Below are 17,249 nucleotides of genomic sequence, written 5' to 3'. Positions count from 1 at the left end.
TCCCAGTTCTTGTAGGTCCCAGCAAACCCTGTGTGTGCTTACCCTCATCCAGAGCTTTCAGGTAGTTTTTATGTACTAGATAACTTTATCCATCTTATTTTTTATAAATCAATGCGTGACATTCGCTGTTTGTGCCCAGCAGTTGCTGCAGCATTTGGTAACACTTCCCACCACACACATAAAAATGTCCCAGTGTGGTCTAAATAAATACACAGCACAGAAAGCCTGTGTAGATGTACAGTTAGAACACAATCACAGCACCCCAGTTACTGAGGGGTGCAGTTTGGTGAAGGAGGGGAAGGATTTTCCCCTCCTCTACCACAGTCTGCCCCTCATTTCTCCCTACTTTGATGTGCCTGGGGGGCTTTGACAACCAGGTGGGTTGAGCCATTTCCTGGGTGCTTTTTTCTTTCACCTGTGCCATGGTTGGTTGTTTTTTGTTGTTGTTTTTTTTTTTTTAATTTAAATCCAGATTAGTCCTTGATTCAGCTCGGAGCAGGGCTGCAGAGCTGTGGTTGGTACAGGGGTGGAGTGCCCTGCATCCCTGCATCCCATCACCACAGCCAGCCTGGGTCCACCCATATGACCCAGCCCCTCTTCTGCAGGAGTTCAGTGTCTGCTGAAGCCCACCAGAGCTGGCCCAGCAGGTTCTCCTCCTCTCCAGGCAGGCTGGAGCATCTCAGCATGAGAACCTGTCTAGCAATCCGAGCTGTGCATCCCCTCTCACTCTCTTGAGATGTTTTTACGGGTACAATCTGTTTTCCTTCACCACATGTGTGTTCTGGCCCATGGATTACTGAGATGGCAGAAGGTGTTTGCTTTCCTGTGTTATTAGCTGCAGGTTCAATTTCTATCCGATTTGTCAATTCTGTCATATAATAGGGTTGAGGTTTTTTCCTGGTCTAATGTATGTGACATGTTTCATAATGCCAATAAAAATAGTTCTCAAACTAGACTGTGAAAGACTTTGACCAAAAAAAAAGGCGAAAATAGAAATATCAGCGACTGGGGAGCTTTGATCTAACAAAGTAGGCTTTCAAATGACACGTTATGGTTTATGAAGCACAGTTTTACAGTTCCTTTTTGCAGTAGCTGTAACATGTGAGGGGTTGGCCAAGGTGGGAATGCAGCTCAGGACGGGGGGTCCAGTTCCAGCAGCAGATGCATGCTCCAGAATGGTTTCAACTTTTATTTCTGTGTTAAATTTTTTTTTTGTTGTTTTTATATTTCTGATAATGGAATTGTTATGGGCTTTTGAATTTCAGTTAAGATGTGCAAATAGCCTATCTGGTAAGTAGGTTATTGAAGGGTTAGGGAAATGGAGAACATTTCCTGAAAAAAAATACCCACAGCGTGGGTAATAGACTCCAGTTGAATTTAAAAGATAATGGCGACAAGGGAGAAATCCACTTGTACAAATGGGGAACAGCTGTGTTTGAGATCTAATGAAACTGTATCAAATACTTTAAAAATGGCTTACAACTTCTTCCCTGGGGAACAGAGATAAAGCACAAGAGCACTCCTGAAAGGTCGAAGAAACAGTTAAATCATTTCCTTGATGGTTATTAGAGATATAGAAGACATCAGTGAAAATTAAATGTCTGAAACTTGTATTTGATTGCTTTCCTTATCACGCCAATCTCACACATTTCTCCCATCTCTTCCTCTCTGTTCTAGTAAAATTTAATAACTGTGCTGGTAACAAGGGCGTGCGGTACGAAACCAACAGCCTGGACTTCAAGGTGAGGGCGGACGGGACCCTGTACGCCGCCCACCACCTGCAGGTGCCCTCCAAGCAGCTGATCCTGGTGGTGACCGCCTGGGACCCCCAGACCCTGGGCAGATGGGAGGCCATGGTCAGGTTTCTGGTGGCAGACAAGTCCCAGCACAATGGACACAAGGTAAGGGTTTTTTTCAAAGCTCTTTTTCCTGCTTTGTTCTTCCTTTGCCCCAAAGTGTTTCATGTTGATTGGTCTGTGCTTCTTAAGGAAGTGTCCAGGTAGGAGATACCATAAGCAGCATCAATTCCTACCATAAGGAAGTGAACAGGTAGGAGACACCGTAAGCAGCATCAAATTCCTTGCAAATAATCCTTGAACCTCTCTGACAGAAATTATTTAAGGTGTCCAGTGAGGGAAGTGTTCACTAAGTTCAGACTTACGTATTCATAAGTGACCACTTGTCTCTGTCATACAGTGCAGATCATGTACATCATGTTTGCACCTCACAGCTGATAATCTCTCGACTCCAAGTCAGACCAGGAGATGAAGGGTGAAGAGTCAAAACCAACCATCTTCCTGATGGTTTTAAGCTCAGATTTCTTTTGTGACGGCACAATCGCGCACTGGCAGCTTTGCCCTGCTCCTCATCTCCCCGGTTTTCAGAGTCACTCTTGCGAGCAATCTGCATGGCCCTGCAGCTTCCAGAGAGGAGATTTGGGCTTGTTCCTTCCCTTGCAAGGGCAGGGAGCGTTGCTGCTGCCTGATAAGGGGCACGTGCTGACACACGGGGCGGGCGGCGGAGCGCGGCGCCAAACGTCCCCTGTGCTCAGTGCCAGCAGCTCCCCTCGCCCACCCTGGCAGGGAAAAGCCAGAGCCAGCCTTGCAGGCAGCAGGGTACAGATGGTTTCTTTCTGCTTTAGCTCCATACACGCTGCTGAAAGGCAGGAGGGCTCTGTCCCTGCCCAGCAGTCTGAGAGCAGTGTTCCCTCAGTGAAAATCTGCTGGTGGGCTGCACAGAGCCACTGCAGCTGGGGGCTGCTCCAGGAGAACACATTTCTGCTCTGCCCCTGGAGTAGCTGTCACTTCCTCACCTCTTCCATATCATTTTTGGCAGCAGCAGTTCACATTTTTATTTTCAGTGCTGGTCTAGGCTGAAGATCTTTCACTACACAGCATAAATGCAGTTATCTTCAGTTATCTCTGGTGCTGGCTCAAACAATGCAGGGCTGGGCTGGTTGGGTGGTGACATTTGGGCAGGATTTGGCAGGGAATTGTTGCCAAGAGCCTGGTTTGTTGCTGGATCTCGAGGACCTGGAGAGGAAGGATGAAGGTGTGTGTCCTGGGAGCAGCCATGGCTCCTCCAGGGACGGGTGGGGTCTCTTGGCCGTGGCTGTAATTTGGATTAATTAACCTTTAACCAGTAATGGTCCAAACAGCAAGACTGGCCTCTGCTGCCATCCTGTCTGTAGTGCTTGGACAGAGTGCAGGGGCACGGTGGGGAAAGAAGGAGAGAATTCCTGTGCAAGTTGTTAGAATTCCACCATGTAACTCTGTGCTCTTTGGGAGAGTTTTTGCCACATTTGAGACAAAAAGGAAAAACTTGGACAGACTTAAATCTCTCACTTGCCCAGTGAGCTGACCCCTAAGGTTTTGCAGGGCTTGGAGTCATATGAATAAACTTCTGCTGCTGTTCAGTAGGGCTTGGGCTTGTGGAAGATGTAATTAAACCCTGTTTGTTATTGTCAACTCAATTTGCCATTTCTAACCAAAGAAATACTGCTTCCTTCTAAAAGTAATTAAATATTGAAGGAACAAAGTAAGATGTCTTACATACTGCTTTAAATTTCTTCTCAGTGTAGCAGGAAAAAAACCTGAATAAGCACACATTTCTGTTTTAGTAGAATATTTGGTTGGAAATTCATCTAATGTTAATGTAATCTGAACTCTGGTTGAAAACAGAGAGCTAAGCTTCTTAAAATTCATATCCCTCCTTTCTAAAAGCCTTATTAGTGTGTAGTTTGAGGCTGGATAAATACAGAAAACAAGACTAATGACAAGGTCATAAGCAGTTTTATTGTGGGTCCCTATAGCAGGCATCTGACTTGTGTTTTATTTAAATGCCTGTGGTTTTTGCAAGCAAAATAATCCTTTGTTTACTGAAGAAATAAATATGATTATGAGATTATTTAAAAAATAATAGTGTTTGAGCAGAAAAAAAGAACCCCAAACCTTACAATATCCAGTTCAATATGTTTCAGGCCATGACCCCTATATGCTTTGTGGCTTTTACTAGAGGCAGATTTCACATTTGGTTTTGTGTAGAATAATATGACTCAAGCAAAATTATATATATATTTTTTCTTTTTAAAGACATTTCAGATTGTTTTGTTATACTCAGGATATAGAGATGGCAAATGTGGGAGAAAAAGGAGGAGGTGACCTGAGAGAGGGAGGGAGACCAGTTTTCTTCTGGTGCATCCATTTATTTCCATTTTACTTTGTAAATTTGTGACTGATTTTGCAAAAATGCTGAACAGTTCCCAGACATTATAAATAATTGGCATGAAATTCAATTACTGCACCTGCAGATCACTGTTTGTTGGCACCTACAGCACAAGAAAAGTCCTTTTACCTTGGAGCAATGAGCAATGGCCCTCAGTGAGGGCAGGCCCTCATGACAGGGGCCTTGCTGCCCCTCAGAACCCCCTCTGAAAGGATAAATCAGAATTTAGCTCATGATTATCCAGGGATTAAAAGTGCATCAAAACCAGCCCTCCTAGAATGGCCATTATGAGACGTTTAGTTTATTGTGGAGGTTATAATACAGAATAAATGTTATGGGAGAAATGGATGTTTTTGGGACGCTGGCTGAGATTTTGGGGGGCCAGGAGTGAACCTTCCTGCACAGTGGGGACAGTGGGCTGCTCTCCAGGAGAGCACAGGGGATTTATCAGCAATAAATGATCCTTTGGGTCTGTGACCCTTTGCTGTCCCAGTGTTCATGACTGCAAATCTGTGCCACAGGCTGGGAGTGCTCTGGTGGTGGCCAAGGGCCTCCAAGGCCGCAGATCCTTTCTTCTTGGGCCAGTGCCCACTTTGTGTGCTTTCACTGCACAACCAGAAGGTTTGGTGTCCATACCTGTGCCCCAGAGCCCCCAGCTGAGCCTTGCTCTTGATGCAGCCTGACATTTTAATGGGGAGGGAGCCAGCACAGTGACAATTCCCCCTCTTCCACAGCGTTGGCCTGATAAATGTGCTGCTTGCTTGAGATGACTGAACAACCTGCCAGATTTCACTGAAAAACAGTGTAAGGAAAGAGTTCTAACTACTACATTAAAGTGTCATGCTAGTAGGGTGAAATGATAGAAAAGAAGGCAAATACTTTAAAAATGTATTTTATGATACATGAAGCATACATTTCCCCTCCTCCCCAGCGAACACTCGAATGTAAACTTTTTTTTTCTGGTTAATACAAGTGATGTTAGTAACTCAGGGAACTTTTTTGTTCAGTCTTGCAGGAAACCTGATAGCAATTCAATTAGAAAATGCAAATGAGGTCACACATTTCCCACAAGAGTGCTGAATTACCCCAGAGGAAACTGAGTGATATTCCAGCATAACAATAAATACTTAAGATAAAGTTTCTTCCACCATTCTTGTCTGGCTGCCTGTTGTTCCAATGGAAAGTTTCAGTCTCGGGGCTGTGGGTGTAGTTTGGGAAGAAGGAAAAAGAAAATAAAAAAGAAAAGAGAAAAAAGAAAAGAATAAAGGAGAAAAGGAAAAGAGAAAAGATGCTATTTTTATGAAGTAAAGTCTTTGTGGGTTGTGTCAGCATTTGTGAAAGATGAACTTGAGTGGGATAATGCTCCAGAAGAAAGCAAAGTGAAGCTGGGCTTTACTTACCTGGAATTAGCAGTGTAATGTCTTCTTTTCTAAGAGTGCATGCTATTATTTTGAAAAATTGGATATTGATTCAACCAAAAGTCTAAAAATGAAAATTATGTTTGTGAACAGTGACCTTGCTGAGGACTGCAATCTTCAGTGTCCTGTTTTTTAGTTACAGAAACTCAAATTTTCCCATTTATGAGTAGAAGTATTGTGCCATTCGTCCTTCACACCCTGCACCTGCCCTCTGTGTCCATCAGCCCAAGCTCCTCCTCATCATTCCTTGAAAATCAACTTCCTCCACCCCCTGTGTGGGCTCATCCCATCTGAAGTTGTGACCTTCTCATTTATATTGATTGTTTTTTCTTTAACTTTCAGTCCTTTCATGTGTCTAAGGCACATCTGGCAAATTGTCTTCTGTATTTATTTAGCTGTCTATTTTTCTGTAGTTGTCACCTCACAAGTTAAAATCCAGATTGTAGAAATACAGCATAGAAAGGAATTCACAGCAGAAGAGCTTAGAGATACAGGATATATTCAGCACATGTAAGATGTCAGTCATCTGCTGCCAGGGACTTAGTTTGGAAAAAAAATACTGTTTTCTTTGAGCTGTGTTTATGTCAACCAGAGTTTCTCGTTTGTTTGAGCTTTTCAAATTCTGAGCATGGAAATATGTAAATTTTTGTAATGCTAAATCACTGGGAATTGTGCAATTAAATTCAGAAATATATGAGGTCTGCAGCTAGTGTTTAAAACATTGAGAACTGCTGTCAGAAATCAATTCTTGCTTAAGCCCAGCTTGTGTTTTATTATATCTCATCTTATTTTGGGCTGCTTTCATAACCCAGCTATGAGTCCACAGCCAGACAATGTGAATGTGAAAAGCTGGTTCTTACAGACACAGGGCTTTTTTTTTATTTAAAGCCTTTAAATAATCATCTGTGGTATTTCACCTGGCAGTGGTTTTAAATTCAAGAACAGCCTTTTATTGCTGATCACAAGCACAAAGGTCTCTGGGCAAGGAAAGGCTTATTCAGCACTGCTCTCATTGATGGCCTGGGTTATTGTGCAGTCAGGATGCTCTGCACCAGGCTGGGGAGCCCTCCCTTGAAGGAGGAAAATCAGAGTTTAAGTGGCATCTGTGCTTCCAATGACTCCTGTCTCCCTGGCACTGCTGGGCAGGTGCACCTGGAGGAAATGAGACAAAATGTGTTCACTTTCTTTCTTCCTTCTTTTCCCTGCTCTGGGGTGAGATGTTACCTGTGGCATCAGGGTGAGGGGAGTTTGCCCCATCAAACTGTTCTATCACTAGTGAAGGGCTGAAAAAATGAGGTTTTAGTTGTCATCCTGCCTTTTTCTGATGATACTGGTGCATATTTTAAGCACTGGGTCATTACAGTGGCACTGTCCTCTTTCCCTACCTCTGTGGGGGATCCAAGGCAGTAACTAAATGCATCAAAATGGCAGCTGGAATAATTTTTATTTCTGTGTCTCATCAGTCAAGCAAGACCTGGAGTTATCTGTCAGGGAGGGTACATGCAGAGATTTCTGTTTCCTTCAGAAAACTTGTGAGACATTGCGTGGGGTTCTAACAAATCAGATCAATAGAAAAGATAAGAAAGAAGATGACTAATAAATTAGTACCATATAATTGTTACCAGTGAGACTGCTCATGATAATTGTGCAAGTCTAATGAAGATGCATCTGCTGAACTTGCCTGACCTCGTGCTTGAGTGAATTTGAACATCTCACATGTGATCACTGCAGAGGGGAGAGTGGTGGTTGTGGAAACACGTGAACTCCCCTGGCCTGGTTTTCAGGTGTGCTGCATGCCATGGCCTCGTGCTGCAGCCAGGATGAGCTATGGCACACAGGTGCTCATTGCCCTGGAAAATCAGCCCACTACAGGAAGTTTCCAAGCACTGCACTTGCTGCATTTAGTTCTTAAGCAGTCAGCATCATACCAAGGGTCAGGCTCAAAGCCATGCTCAAAAGACCATCTGTAAGTGAAATTCATTCCAGATCTGTCTTCCTTCAAACAAAAAGAAGTCCTAAGGATTGAACTGCCTACACAGAAATGAGTTTTTCCTGATAAAACAAAGCCCTTGGACTGCTGTGTGCTCCTGCCTGTGATGTGTTCCTTGCCCTTGCCAGATCAAAGCTTTTGACCTCCCATTTCATGTTCTTTGTTGGTAACTGCTGAAGTCTGACTGCCACTTCAAAAAAATATTTTGGACTGGATATCCTAAAAATACCTTCATTGCTGTGATAATCTGATGACAGCTGCTGGTAAACATGAGTTTGAGTGCAGACAAAAATTGCTTCATACAGGCACGTCCATTAAAAACTGGTTTCAGGGGCTTTGCATGTCCAGGATCTTTCCTTTAGCCCAAGCTGAGACAGATTGGTAGGTGCAAGCTCAGTGTGAAGGAGGATTTTTGGTTCCTCCCAGCCTCTGGAGAGCCAGGTCCTGGATTGCTGGAGGAGGCAGTGACCCTCTGGCATGTCCAGCTGGAGGAGTGCCAGGGATGGGTGTCCAGCAGGGCAGAGTGGCCTGAGGACCTCAAGAAGTGGGATCTCAAACACTGTGCCCACCCAGCAAAGCATTTAAACTCAGGCTTAAATTTCATCTTGCAAATTGAGATAAATTGAATGTGTCCTCACGGTCAAATTTGAGCATTTCTTAGGTGCACTCTGGAACTGGAGGGAAAAAAGGAAGAACAGTCTTTTCTCAAGAGCCTCTTGAAATAACCAAAGGATAACTTGAAAGGGCAAATTCTCACACTAGCACTGAGGAGAAGTACCAGACTGAATTACTTTACTTTGTGCTAAAGTAGCAGCAGCGCCTGTGATCTTTTAAATCTCTTGTGATCTTTTTACTTGCAAACATTATGAAGAGGAGGAGTATTGTTACATTTAATTCATTATGATTATTTTAATTCATGTATCTTTTGAACTTCGTGGCTTTAGAGAAATAAAATGAGATTACAATTTTTCACAGGCTTTTAAGGGGTAGACTTGCTCCCAGTTCTTTCTGTGATGAAGAGCACTTGTAGTAGTCTGAGTTTTAGAAGCAAAAGAAATGTGTTTTGGAGCCATGTTTTCAATTATTTTTTAGAAATTTTATTGAGGAGGAAGAGCTCAGATTGCTAGCCCAGATTTTTTGTACATTTTCCTCAAGATCAGGTGCAGGATGAGAGAGGTAATTCCAAGCTGCCATAGAGATTTTCACTGCATAGTATGTGGCAAGATCTACCACCTTTATTCCTAATATGCAGTACATAACAAGTATGAGTATTTTGTGATTTAATAGCCCTACTCTTGAGAAGTGCTTGTACTTCTGAAGCCATTGTGTATGGCTTCTCCCAATTATGAGAATGACATTAACTTGAAGATAGAAGTGTCTCTTGGTAAACACTAGAAGGTAGAGTACAACACTAATTTAGATGTTTCTTAAACAATCCTACCTGAGAAGCACTGTGAGATTAGATCTTACAATTGTAAGTGTGAAAAGGTCAAGTTGATGTGGGGAGCTTTGCAAGGAAACAATCTCATCAGAACTTTTCCTGTTGGGATAAGATGTTCAGGCCATAAAATGAGGAGGAGAAGTACATCCAGAGCTGTGCATTGGGGGTGATGTCATCTTCTGTCCATTGGCAGCTCTTGCAATATTCAAAGCCTGACAATGACAAGAAAAGTATCACAGATGCTGGAAACCTGTGGGAGCCATAAAAGATTCCACCAAAGGCAGACAGATTTCTAAGGTACCTGCTTTGGTACGTGATTCTTCCAGAGAATGGGAGAGGAAGATCATTTGAAACCCTGAGAGAGTGCACTGGCCAGGAGGTGCCTCTAATCATCCCTGTGGTACCACAGAACAAGTCTGAGCACAACTCTGCCTCTCCTTCCCTGCTGAAACTCCCATCCCTTAGAGATCCTGTGGGCATTTTGTGTCTGCTCAGTAACGAAGTGAGCGCGCTGCCCGCGCCCGTCCTGACTGCAGCACAAAAGCAAAGCCCATTGAAGTGCTCTGGGAACTGGATTGCAGCTTAAATTGGTGATAACTTACCCAACAGAAAGCGTGGGTGAGCTCAGGAAATTTCTGATTTCAATTAAATTATACTGGGAAATCAACATCTCCTGTCACAGCCTGGTCAGCAGGCACCCAAAAAGCCCCACTCTGGCCCTGGGGGGTGTTAGCTGCAGCCTGTGTCCATGGGGCCCTCACCAACCCTGTTAGGCTTTCTGATCAAAGAGATTAACATGTATTTGGGTTTTTTTTAAATAAGAATCTTCTGTGCTAACCACATGGGTTATGCCCAGAGCTGGTGCATCTCTTTTCTCTGGAGTCCAGACTTAACTCAGCGTTTAATTACAGTAACCCACAAAGGGCCCTGCTGCACCTTTTGCAAGGAAAGGATCTTCTCCTGCCTGACTCACAAGCCAGTCTGTCGTGTTCTCCCTATTTAAAAATCCCCTGGTTTTACTTTGTACTGTTTTTCAGCTTTTTTCTTGCTTTGCAGCCCTGCAACACCAAGGAGCATTTTGACTCCTCGGTCACTCTGATCCCATTTCAGTAGTTCTATCAGGTAAAATTTTCCAAAGCCTGCAAAGCCAGCCAGATACCTAACAACCTTAAATTTGCATTCATGCTTCATTTTTCAGCTCTCAAGGAACAGGGCATGTAGAGCTTTGACACTGACTCCTCAGGAACAAGGGGTTTTGGCACGGCTGATGCATTTGTGTGTGTTTCGTGGCTCCTTCTCCTCCTCTGAGGGCAGTAACTTGGTTAGCTTTTAGTCAAACTTTTTCTTCCCTGTCAGCTGATGTGTTCTGGAAGCTCATGCACTTGCCAAATCTGACAATTTTTCTTACTAATTGACTCTAATGCGAACTGCTCTATGCAGCCCCACTGCTAGCTGATAAAAACAAAAAGTAATGAATTTTTGCTTAACAAGCTGATTTAATTAAAATGTTTTATACTGTACTTGTATGGTTTCTATAAATGGAGAGGTAATTTTGTTTAATGAGTTCCTAACCAAACATAACATTCCTGATTGTACGTAGCCAGATTTGATAAAGGTCACAAACGCTGCAATTCCACTGTTTGCTTTTGGAAGTCGTGATGATCAAACAGCTTGCTTGGGTACTGGAAATATCCTGTCAGGATTGGTTCCCTCTCTTCCTGTTTATACCAGAAATTATTAGTATAGTTTTAGGAGCAGAGGGGTTTCTTCTCTGTATTTGAACACTGTTCATTATCTTTAAAGTGGAAGTGTACTGCCAAAATCCCATCTCATTGTCAATTAGTGGCTTCTCTGCAAACACATTAATTTAATGCCCCTGCTGAAGAGCTGTGTATGTTGGAACATCTTGCTGCTAAAACAATAGTTTTCAGAGCTCTTTGACACAAATCATTCATGAATGGCAATTTATGCCGTGATGGTAATGGGATGTGACATGCAGCTATCTTTGATTAAATTTACCACAGCTTACAACTATTAGTAAATAAAGCTAATGCAGACAGTCATCTCAGAGTTCTAGAGGGTGGATAAGGAGAAAAGCAGATTATGGATTCCTTACCTGTGCAGTTCCTAAATAATAGCTGCACATAGCACAACTATAATAAATTAAAGTCTAAAATAAAAAGTCTGATCTTTTTAAAACTACTTTTTTTTCCTGTCTCCAACTTCAGCAAATTCAGCAATGACCTAAATAAAAAAGGAATCAATTACCGTAAAATAAATAAATTTGCTGTTTGTTCTGCAACCCTTTCATTCTACTGTATGAGAACACAAAATGGAATATCTTTCTATACTGAAAGATCAAAAACTGGAGAAATGGTGCATTTTGGGAAAAAAGGGTTCATTCGTCCTCCACTGCCGTCCCTGATGTCAGCAAAATGTTGTTTCCTTAGAACAGAATTCATGCAAATGTTTATTTTGCAGCGCTCTCATGTTCCCTTTGTTAAAGAACTAAGCTCTATTTTCATTGTCTTATTTTCTGTTTGGTAAATATAATTTTCTCCTGTCCTTTCTGCAGCTACCATGGAAACAAGCAAAAATGCTTCAGATTAAATATTTTTTTAATAGATTCTTTTTTTTCCCTGGTAGAAAATGGTAGCAGTTTTCAAAATGTATATTGATATAGGAGATGAAGGGAAGTATTGTTTGAGCAATGGACTAAAGGTGGACTTTGTATCCCCTTGTATTGACAAAAATATATTAAAAACACGTTGCCTCAGTTAAACCCTATGAGTGACACTAGAAGCAAAGCAAGCCAGGTATTATTTCTTTCCTGAAAAATGTCTAGTGTGAAGTGTTAAAGATCCTACGAAAATAACAAGGCTGGCATATAAATAAAACAGGTTAAGTCATGAATCATTTTGATACCTGGAAAATAAAGGCCTTATTTCCCTTCCTCCAATTGCAGGTACTTTTTATTGCAAATGCAAGCATAATATATTTTAGTGCCGAAGCATTTCATTTTTCGGGTTGAGCCCTATGAAATTATTAATCTCCAACAAACGTACCCTAAGACTCACTTGTTATTTATATGCAGGGAATGGCGGCTTATTTACCCAAACATTAGAGTGATCCAAAATGTTCAGCTAAGCAGGAACACAAAATATGATATTATATTATGTAAATGGGTTTGTGATACACTCTGCTGGATAATAACTTCCAGATGTCTCCGTAGCCAGCGGCTGACGGATATCAAAGGCAGGTTGGCTGGGAGGGGAGACGAGCCAGCTGGCGAGGCTGGCTACTGCTAAGTGTAGCGGAAGGTGGGAGCTGCTGTTCCTTCACACTCACTGCTTGCATTTGTGGGCTGGTGAAAAGCCAGTGGCTTGTAGCCTTCTTGTCACGAGCAGGGTAGGGCTGGAGGGGCTGCTGCCATCCCACGCGTCTTGTTCTGTCAGGGGATTATGTTTTGACTTCTCTCACGAGTAGAGGTTGGGTTTAGTCTGAGTCTCCCAGTAAAGGAAAGGCTGACGAGCCGCAGACCAGCCCTGACAGGAGATTATAGACTCACTAAATGGCTTTTCCAACTTACCCTTTGTTCCCAGTGCCAGGTGCAGACAAGGAATATCCCTGAGCTCTCAACACTGTGGTGTAAATGGAGTTAGTTGAAGCACCCTGCAGCCTCACTAGTTTGGAGTAAGGTGTCCTGAAGGTGTTGGGTTCTGAAGTCTGACAGTCGCTTTGGGATTTAGCTCCTTGTCCTCTTCCCAATGCAGCAAGTTGTGTTCACCATCCTTAAAGGCAATTCTAGACTGAAAAGGGACTGGAAATGACTCCTGGGAGATTCCATTGGAGCTGCTGACATGGACTCCAGGATACCCCTACACCTTCTGTGAAGCAGGCTGGGAGAGGAAAGTTCACAATCGTTATAGGTTGTGAAAAATTGGGATTGTGATTGTGACTGCATCTCCTCCAACCTCGCATTGCTTTCTGAAAGCTTGATCTGCCATCTTAGTGAAAGGTTTCTGATGGACTTCTATATGTTTTTAATTGATTTCAATTAATAGCCAAAAAAATAAAAAAACCTAACAAATCGAAAAAGTGGTGAGAGGAATTTCAGGGCAGATTCTGCCACTCTGAGCTGCAGTTGATGCTCGGCTCCTCAGCTCCCTTATCAAACAGAGGGAGGATGGGCTCCAGGAGCTCTCCCTGTGCCCCGCAAATGCTCATAACAAACGTTAGAGTTGCACATGCCAGAGACAGAAGAGTTTGTCAGCAGGAGGTGCACGGGCTGGGTTGTGATTGTGCTGCCAGTGTCCGTGTGTGTCACAGTCCAGGTGTGTCACAGTCCCTGTGTGTGTCACAGTCCAGGTGTGTCACAGTCCCTGTGTGTCACAGTCTGTGTGTGTGCCACAGTCCAGGTGTGTCACAGTCCCTGTGTGTGTCACAGTCCAGGTGTGTCACAGTCCCTGTGTGTCACAGTCTGTGTGTGTGTCACAGTCTGTGTGTGTGCCACAGTCCAGGTGTGTGTCACAGTCCAGGTGTGTGTCACAGTCTGTGTGTGTGTCACAGTCCAGGTGTGTCACAGTCCAGGTGTGTCACAGTCCCTGTGTGTGTCACAGTCCCTTGTGTGTGTCACAGCCTGTGTGTGTCACAGTCCAGGTGTGTCACAGTCCATTTGTGCCAACAGCCTCTGTGTGTGTCACAGTCCCTGTGTGTGCCACAGTCTGTGTGTGTGTCACAGTCCCTGTGTGTGTCACAGTCCCTGTGTGTGTCACAGTCCAGGTGTGTGTCACAGTCTGTGTATGTCACTGTCTGTGTGTGTGTCACAGTCTGTATGTGTGTCACAGTCCCTTGTGTGTCACAGTCCCTGTGTGTGTCACATTCCAGGTGTGTGTCACAGTCCCTGTATGTGTCACAGTCCCTGTGTGTGCCACAGTCTGTGTGTGTGTCACACTCTGTATGTGTGTCACAGCCCATGTGTGTGTGTCACGGTCCAGGTGTGTGTCACAGTGATGGCCACAAGCCCATGGAAGAGTCATGGGATAACTCAGAGCCAAGTGTCAATCCCAGGCTTGCACACCCGCTCACACTACTCACACCCGCGCACACCCGCTCACACCCACTCACACTCGTGCACACTCATGCACACCCAGTCACACTCGTGCACACCTGCTCACACTCATGCACACTCGGGCACACCCGTGCACACTCATGCACACCCGCTCACACTCATGCACACTCGGGCACACCCGCTCACACTCACGCACACCCGCTCACACTCACGCACACTCGTGCACACCCACTCACACTCACGCACACCCGCTCACACTCGGGCACACTCGGGCACACCCGCTCACACTCGGGCACACCCGCTCACACTCATGCACACCCGGGCACGCCCACTCACACTCATGCACACCCAGGCACACTCGGGCACACCCAGGCACACCCGGGCACACTCAGACACACCCAGGCACACCCGGGCACACTCATGCACACTCTGACACACCCAGTCACACTCGTGCACACCTGCTCACACTCACGCACACTCATGCACACTCGGGCACACCCGCGCACACCTGGGCACACTCGGGCACACTCGGGCACACCCGCTCACACTCATGCACACCCAGGCACACCTGGGCACACTCGGGCACACCCGCTCACACTCATGCACACCCAGGCACACTCGGGCACACCCAGGCACACCCGGGCACACTCAGACACACCCAGGCACACCCGGGCACACTCATGCACACTCGGACACACCCAGTCACACTCGTGCACACCTGCTCACACTCACGCACACTCATGCACACTCATGCACACTCGGGCACACCCAGTCACACTCGGGCACACCCGCTCACACTCATGCACACCCGGGCACGCCCACTCACACTCATGCACACCCAGTCACACTCGGGCACACTCACGCACACCCGCTCACACTCACGCACACCCGCTCACACTCGTGCACACCCGCTCACACTCGGGCACACCCACTCACACTCATGCACACCCAGGCACACCTGGGCACACTCGGGCACACCCGCTCACACTCATGCACACCCGGGCACGCCCGCTCACACTCATGCACACCCAGGCACACTCGGGCACACTCACGCACACCTGCTCACACTCGGGCACACTCATGCACACCCGCTCACACTCGGGCACACCCGCTCACACTCGTGCACACCCAGTCACACTCGGGCACACCCGCGCACACTCGGGCACACCCGCTCACACTCACGCACACCCCCTCACACTCATGCACACCCAGTCACACTCGGGCACACCCGCGCACACTCGGGCACACCCAGTCACACTCATGCACACCCGCTCACACTCATGCACACCCGCTCACGCTCTTGCTTTTAATGGTACAGCCGGCACAGGGCTGCTCAGCTTCACCAGCAATCTCTGGAAGCCTCTGCCCCAGTAGAAATCCTAAGGCATTAGATCCTACTGAATCCCAACTCTCCTAAGCAGTTTACATCCCAGCATGGGCTCCTCTCCTGTTGTTTCTCTTCATCCCACACTTTGTAATTACTTTTTCCCCTTGATCTTGAAGGTTTTCATCTGTTTTGGCTCAGCTGTATTTCTCTAGCTTATCAGTATCCTAAAGTGATAGACAGGCATAATTACTGAATTATCTGACTATTTTATATCCTCCTGTAATTATCTTTGTATTACCAAAGCCCGTGCTTACACGATCCATGTTTAGAGTTTGATCCTGTTGTAACGAGTTATAAATGTCACCGTGCAATTTTTGGAATGGAGAGTGGATTTCACTTTCCCCTGGGCACGTGTTTCATGGATTGCCTGGTGCTGGATGCCATCATTTTTGTGACATGCAGAAGAGAGTCACAAAAACAAAGGGAGGGAAACCACCCCAAAGCAGCAGCACTAGAGGTGCTTGACTTGATTTTGTGAAGGACTATGGACAGTTTGTGTTCTGGTGGCACTACAAAAGGTAGATGAATATTTTATCTTTTGAAAATGTTTCTGAGATTCTGTTAAGCATGTGGCCAGTGGGGCCATGAGAAAACGAGCAGTTGTCATCTCAGTAAAAACTGTTCTTCAGCAAAACTAGAATTGGAAGCTGTATTTTAGAATCCATTTAATCTGGTGTCATATTCTGCTTTTGAGTTGAACTTTAGATTCTTACAAACTCAAAAACACTGGAGAGTTTTCTGGGGCTCACAATACAACAATGCTGTTATTCCAGATATGTTCTGGATGTTTCAGTCAGAGATCTGAATAGTTTTGGCATTTATACTCACCAGACTTTGTTACTGCATTTGTCTCACAGCTTTTAAGCAGCAGAAAACATGTACAACATATTTAAACAACACCAGAGAAATTAAGGTCAAGAGGATGCATTGTCAACAAATGAAGATAAAAAAGAGCTGTTGTTTAAAAAAAGAAAAAAATTTCTTGTTGCAAGATGCTTTTGAAATTCTACATATCAAATTCAGAGTCATGTTGATGATTTATTCTAATAGAGGAAAACATCATCAAGAGTGACAAGCAAGCTAGTCACTGTCTAGTCACCTGCCAGCAAGTATTTCATACAGACTAAAAAGGCTGGTATTGCCTTGCTGAGCTGACACTAATTATTTCAGTATACACGGAGCTTTGGGACTCGTGTTAATTCTCAAGTCTGTCTTTAGTTCAGACTCATTCCACTGTGTAAACTCAGAAGAGCACAAATTATTTGACCATCCTTTCATAATCTGTCCCCATGCTCACTTGCCAATTATATAAACTGATCCAAATACCTGCTCTCAAAGGATTCTCATTTGGGAATCACAAGCCAATTAAAAAAAATAAGGGATATCCACTATTCTGTGGCTCATGTCTCATAGTCCTATTTCATGTTGTCATGCATTTCTGGGTGTCTTCTTTAGATAAGATTGATTTCATCAGTGTTCAGAAAAGATACCTTTCTGGCAATAAAATAATTTTTAAATTAAATCTCTGTTGGATATAACATTACATCCCATGGGAAGGAGGGGGTCAGCAGTGCCTACCAGTATCCTGACTAACCCAAGAAAGTCTCCCACTACCACACCATGATGCTGTTTCTTTGTTTATTGCTTACTTCAGTAAGCATTCTGAGAGCAGCATCTAAATATTGAACATGGTGCTGTGATTTTTTTGAAGGTGTGGA

The 17,249-nt window shown here is 44.5% G+C and overlaps 1 protein-coding gene across 2 annotated transcripts in view; it reads left to right on the top strand.

The window, feature by feature from the left end:
• CDH4 (cadherin 4) overlaps nucleotides 1–17,249 on the top strand; it is a 423,750-nt gene that overhangs the window by 246,990 nt on the left and 159,511 nt on the right. For both annotated transcript variants that reach the window (XM_071447094.1, XM_071447095.1), the window contains one exon: nucleotides 1,678–1,901. In XM_071447094.1, coding sequence (XP_071303195.1) covers nucleotides 1,678–1,901 — 224 coding nt within the window. The remainder of the gene's footprint in view (nucleotides 1–1,677; nucleotides 1,902–17,249) is intronic.

The sequence above is a fragment of the Agelaius tricolor genome, unplaced genomic scaffold (genome assembly GCF_023055355.1).
Source record: "Agelaius tricolor isolate 1412-34295 unplaced genomic scaffold, bAgeTri1.0.p SCAF_23, whole genome shotgun sequence".
Taxonomy (NCBI): domain Eukaryota; kingdom Metazoa; phylum Chordata; class Aves; order Passeriformes; family Icteridae; genus Agelaius; species Agelaius tricolor.
The sequence above is the reverse complement of the archived record's forward strand: the minus strand, read 5'-3'. Positions and strand labels throughout refer to the sequence as shown.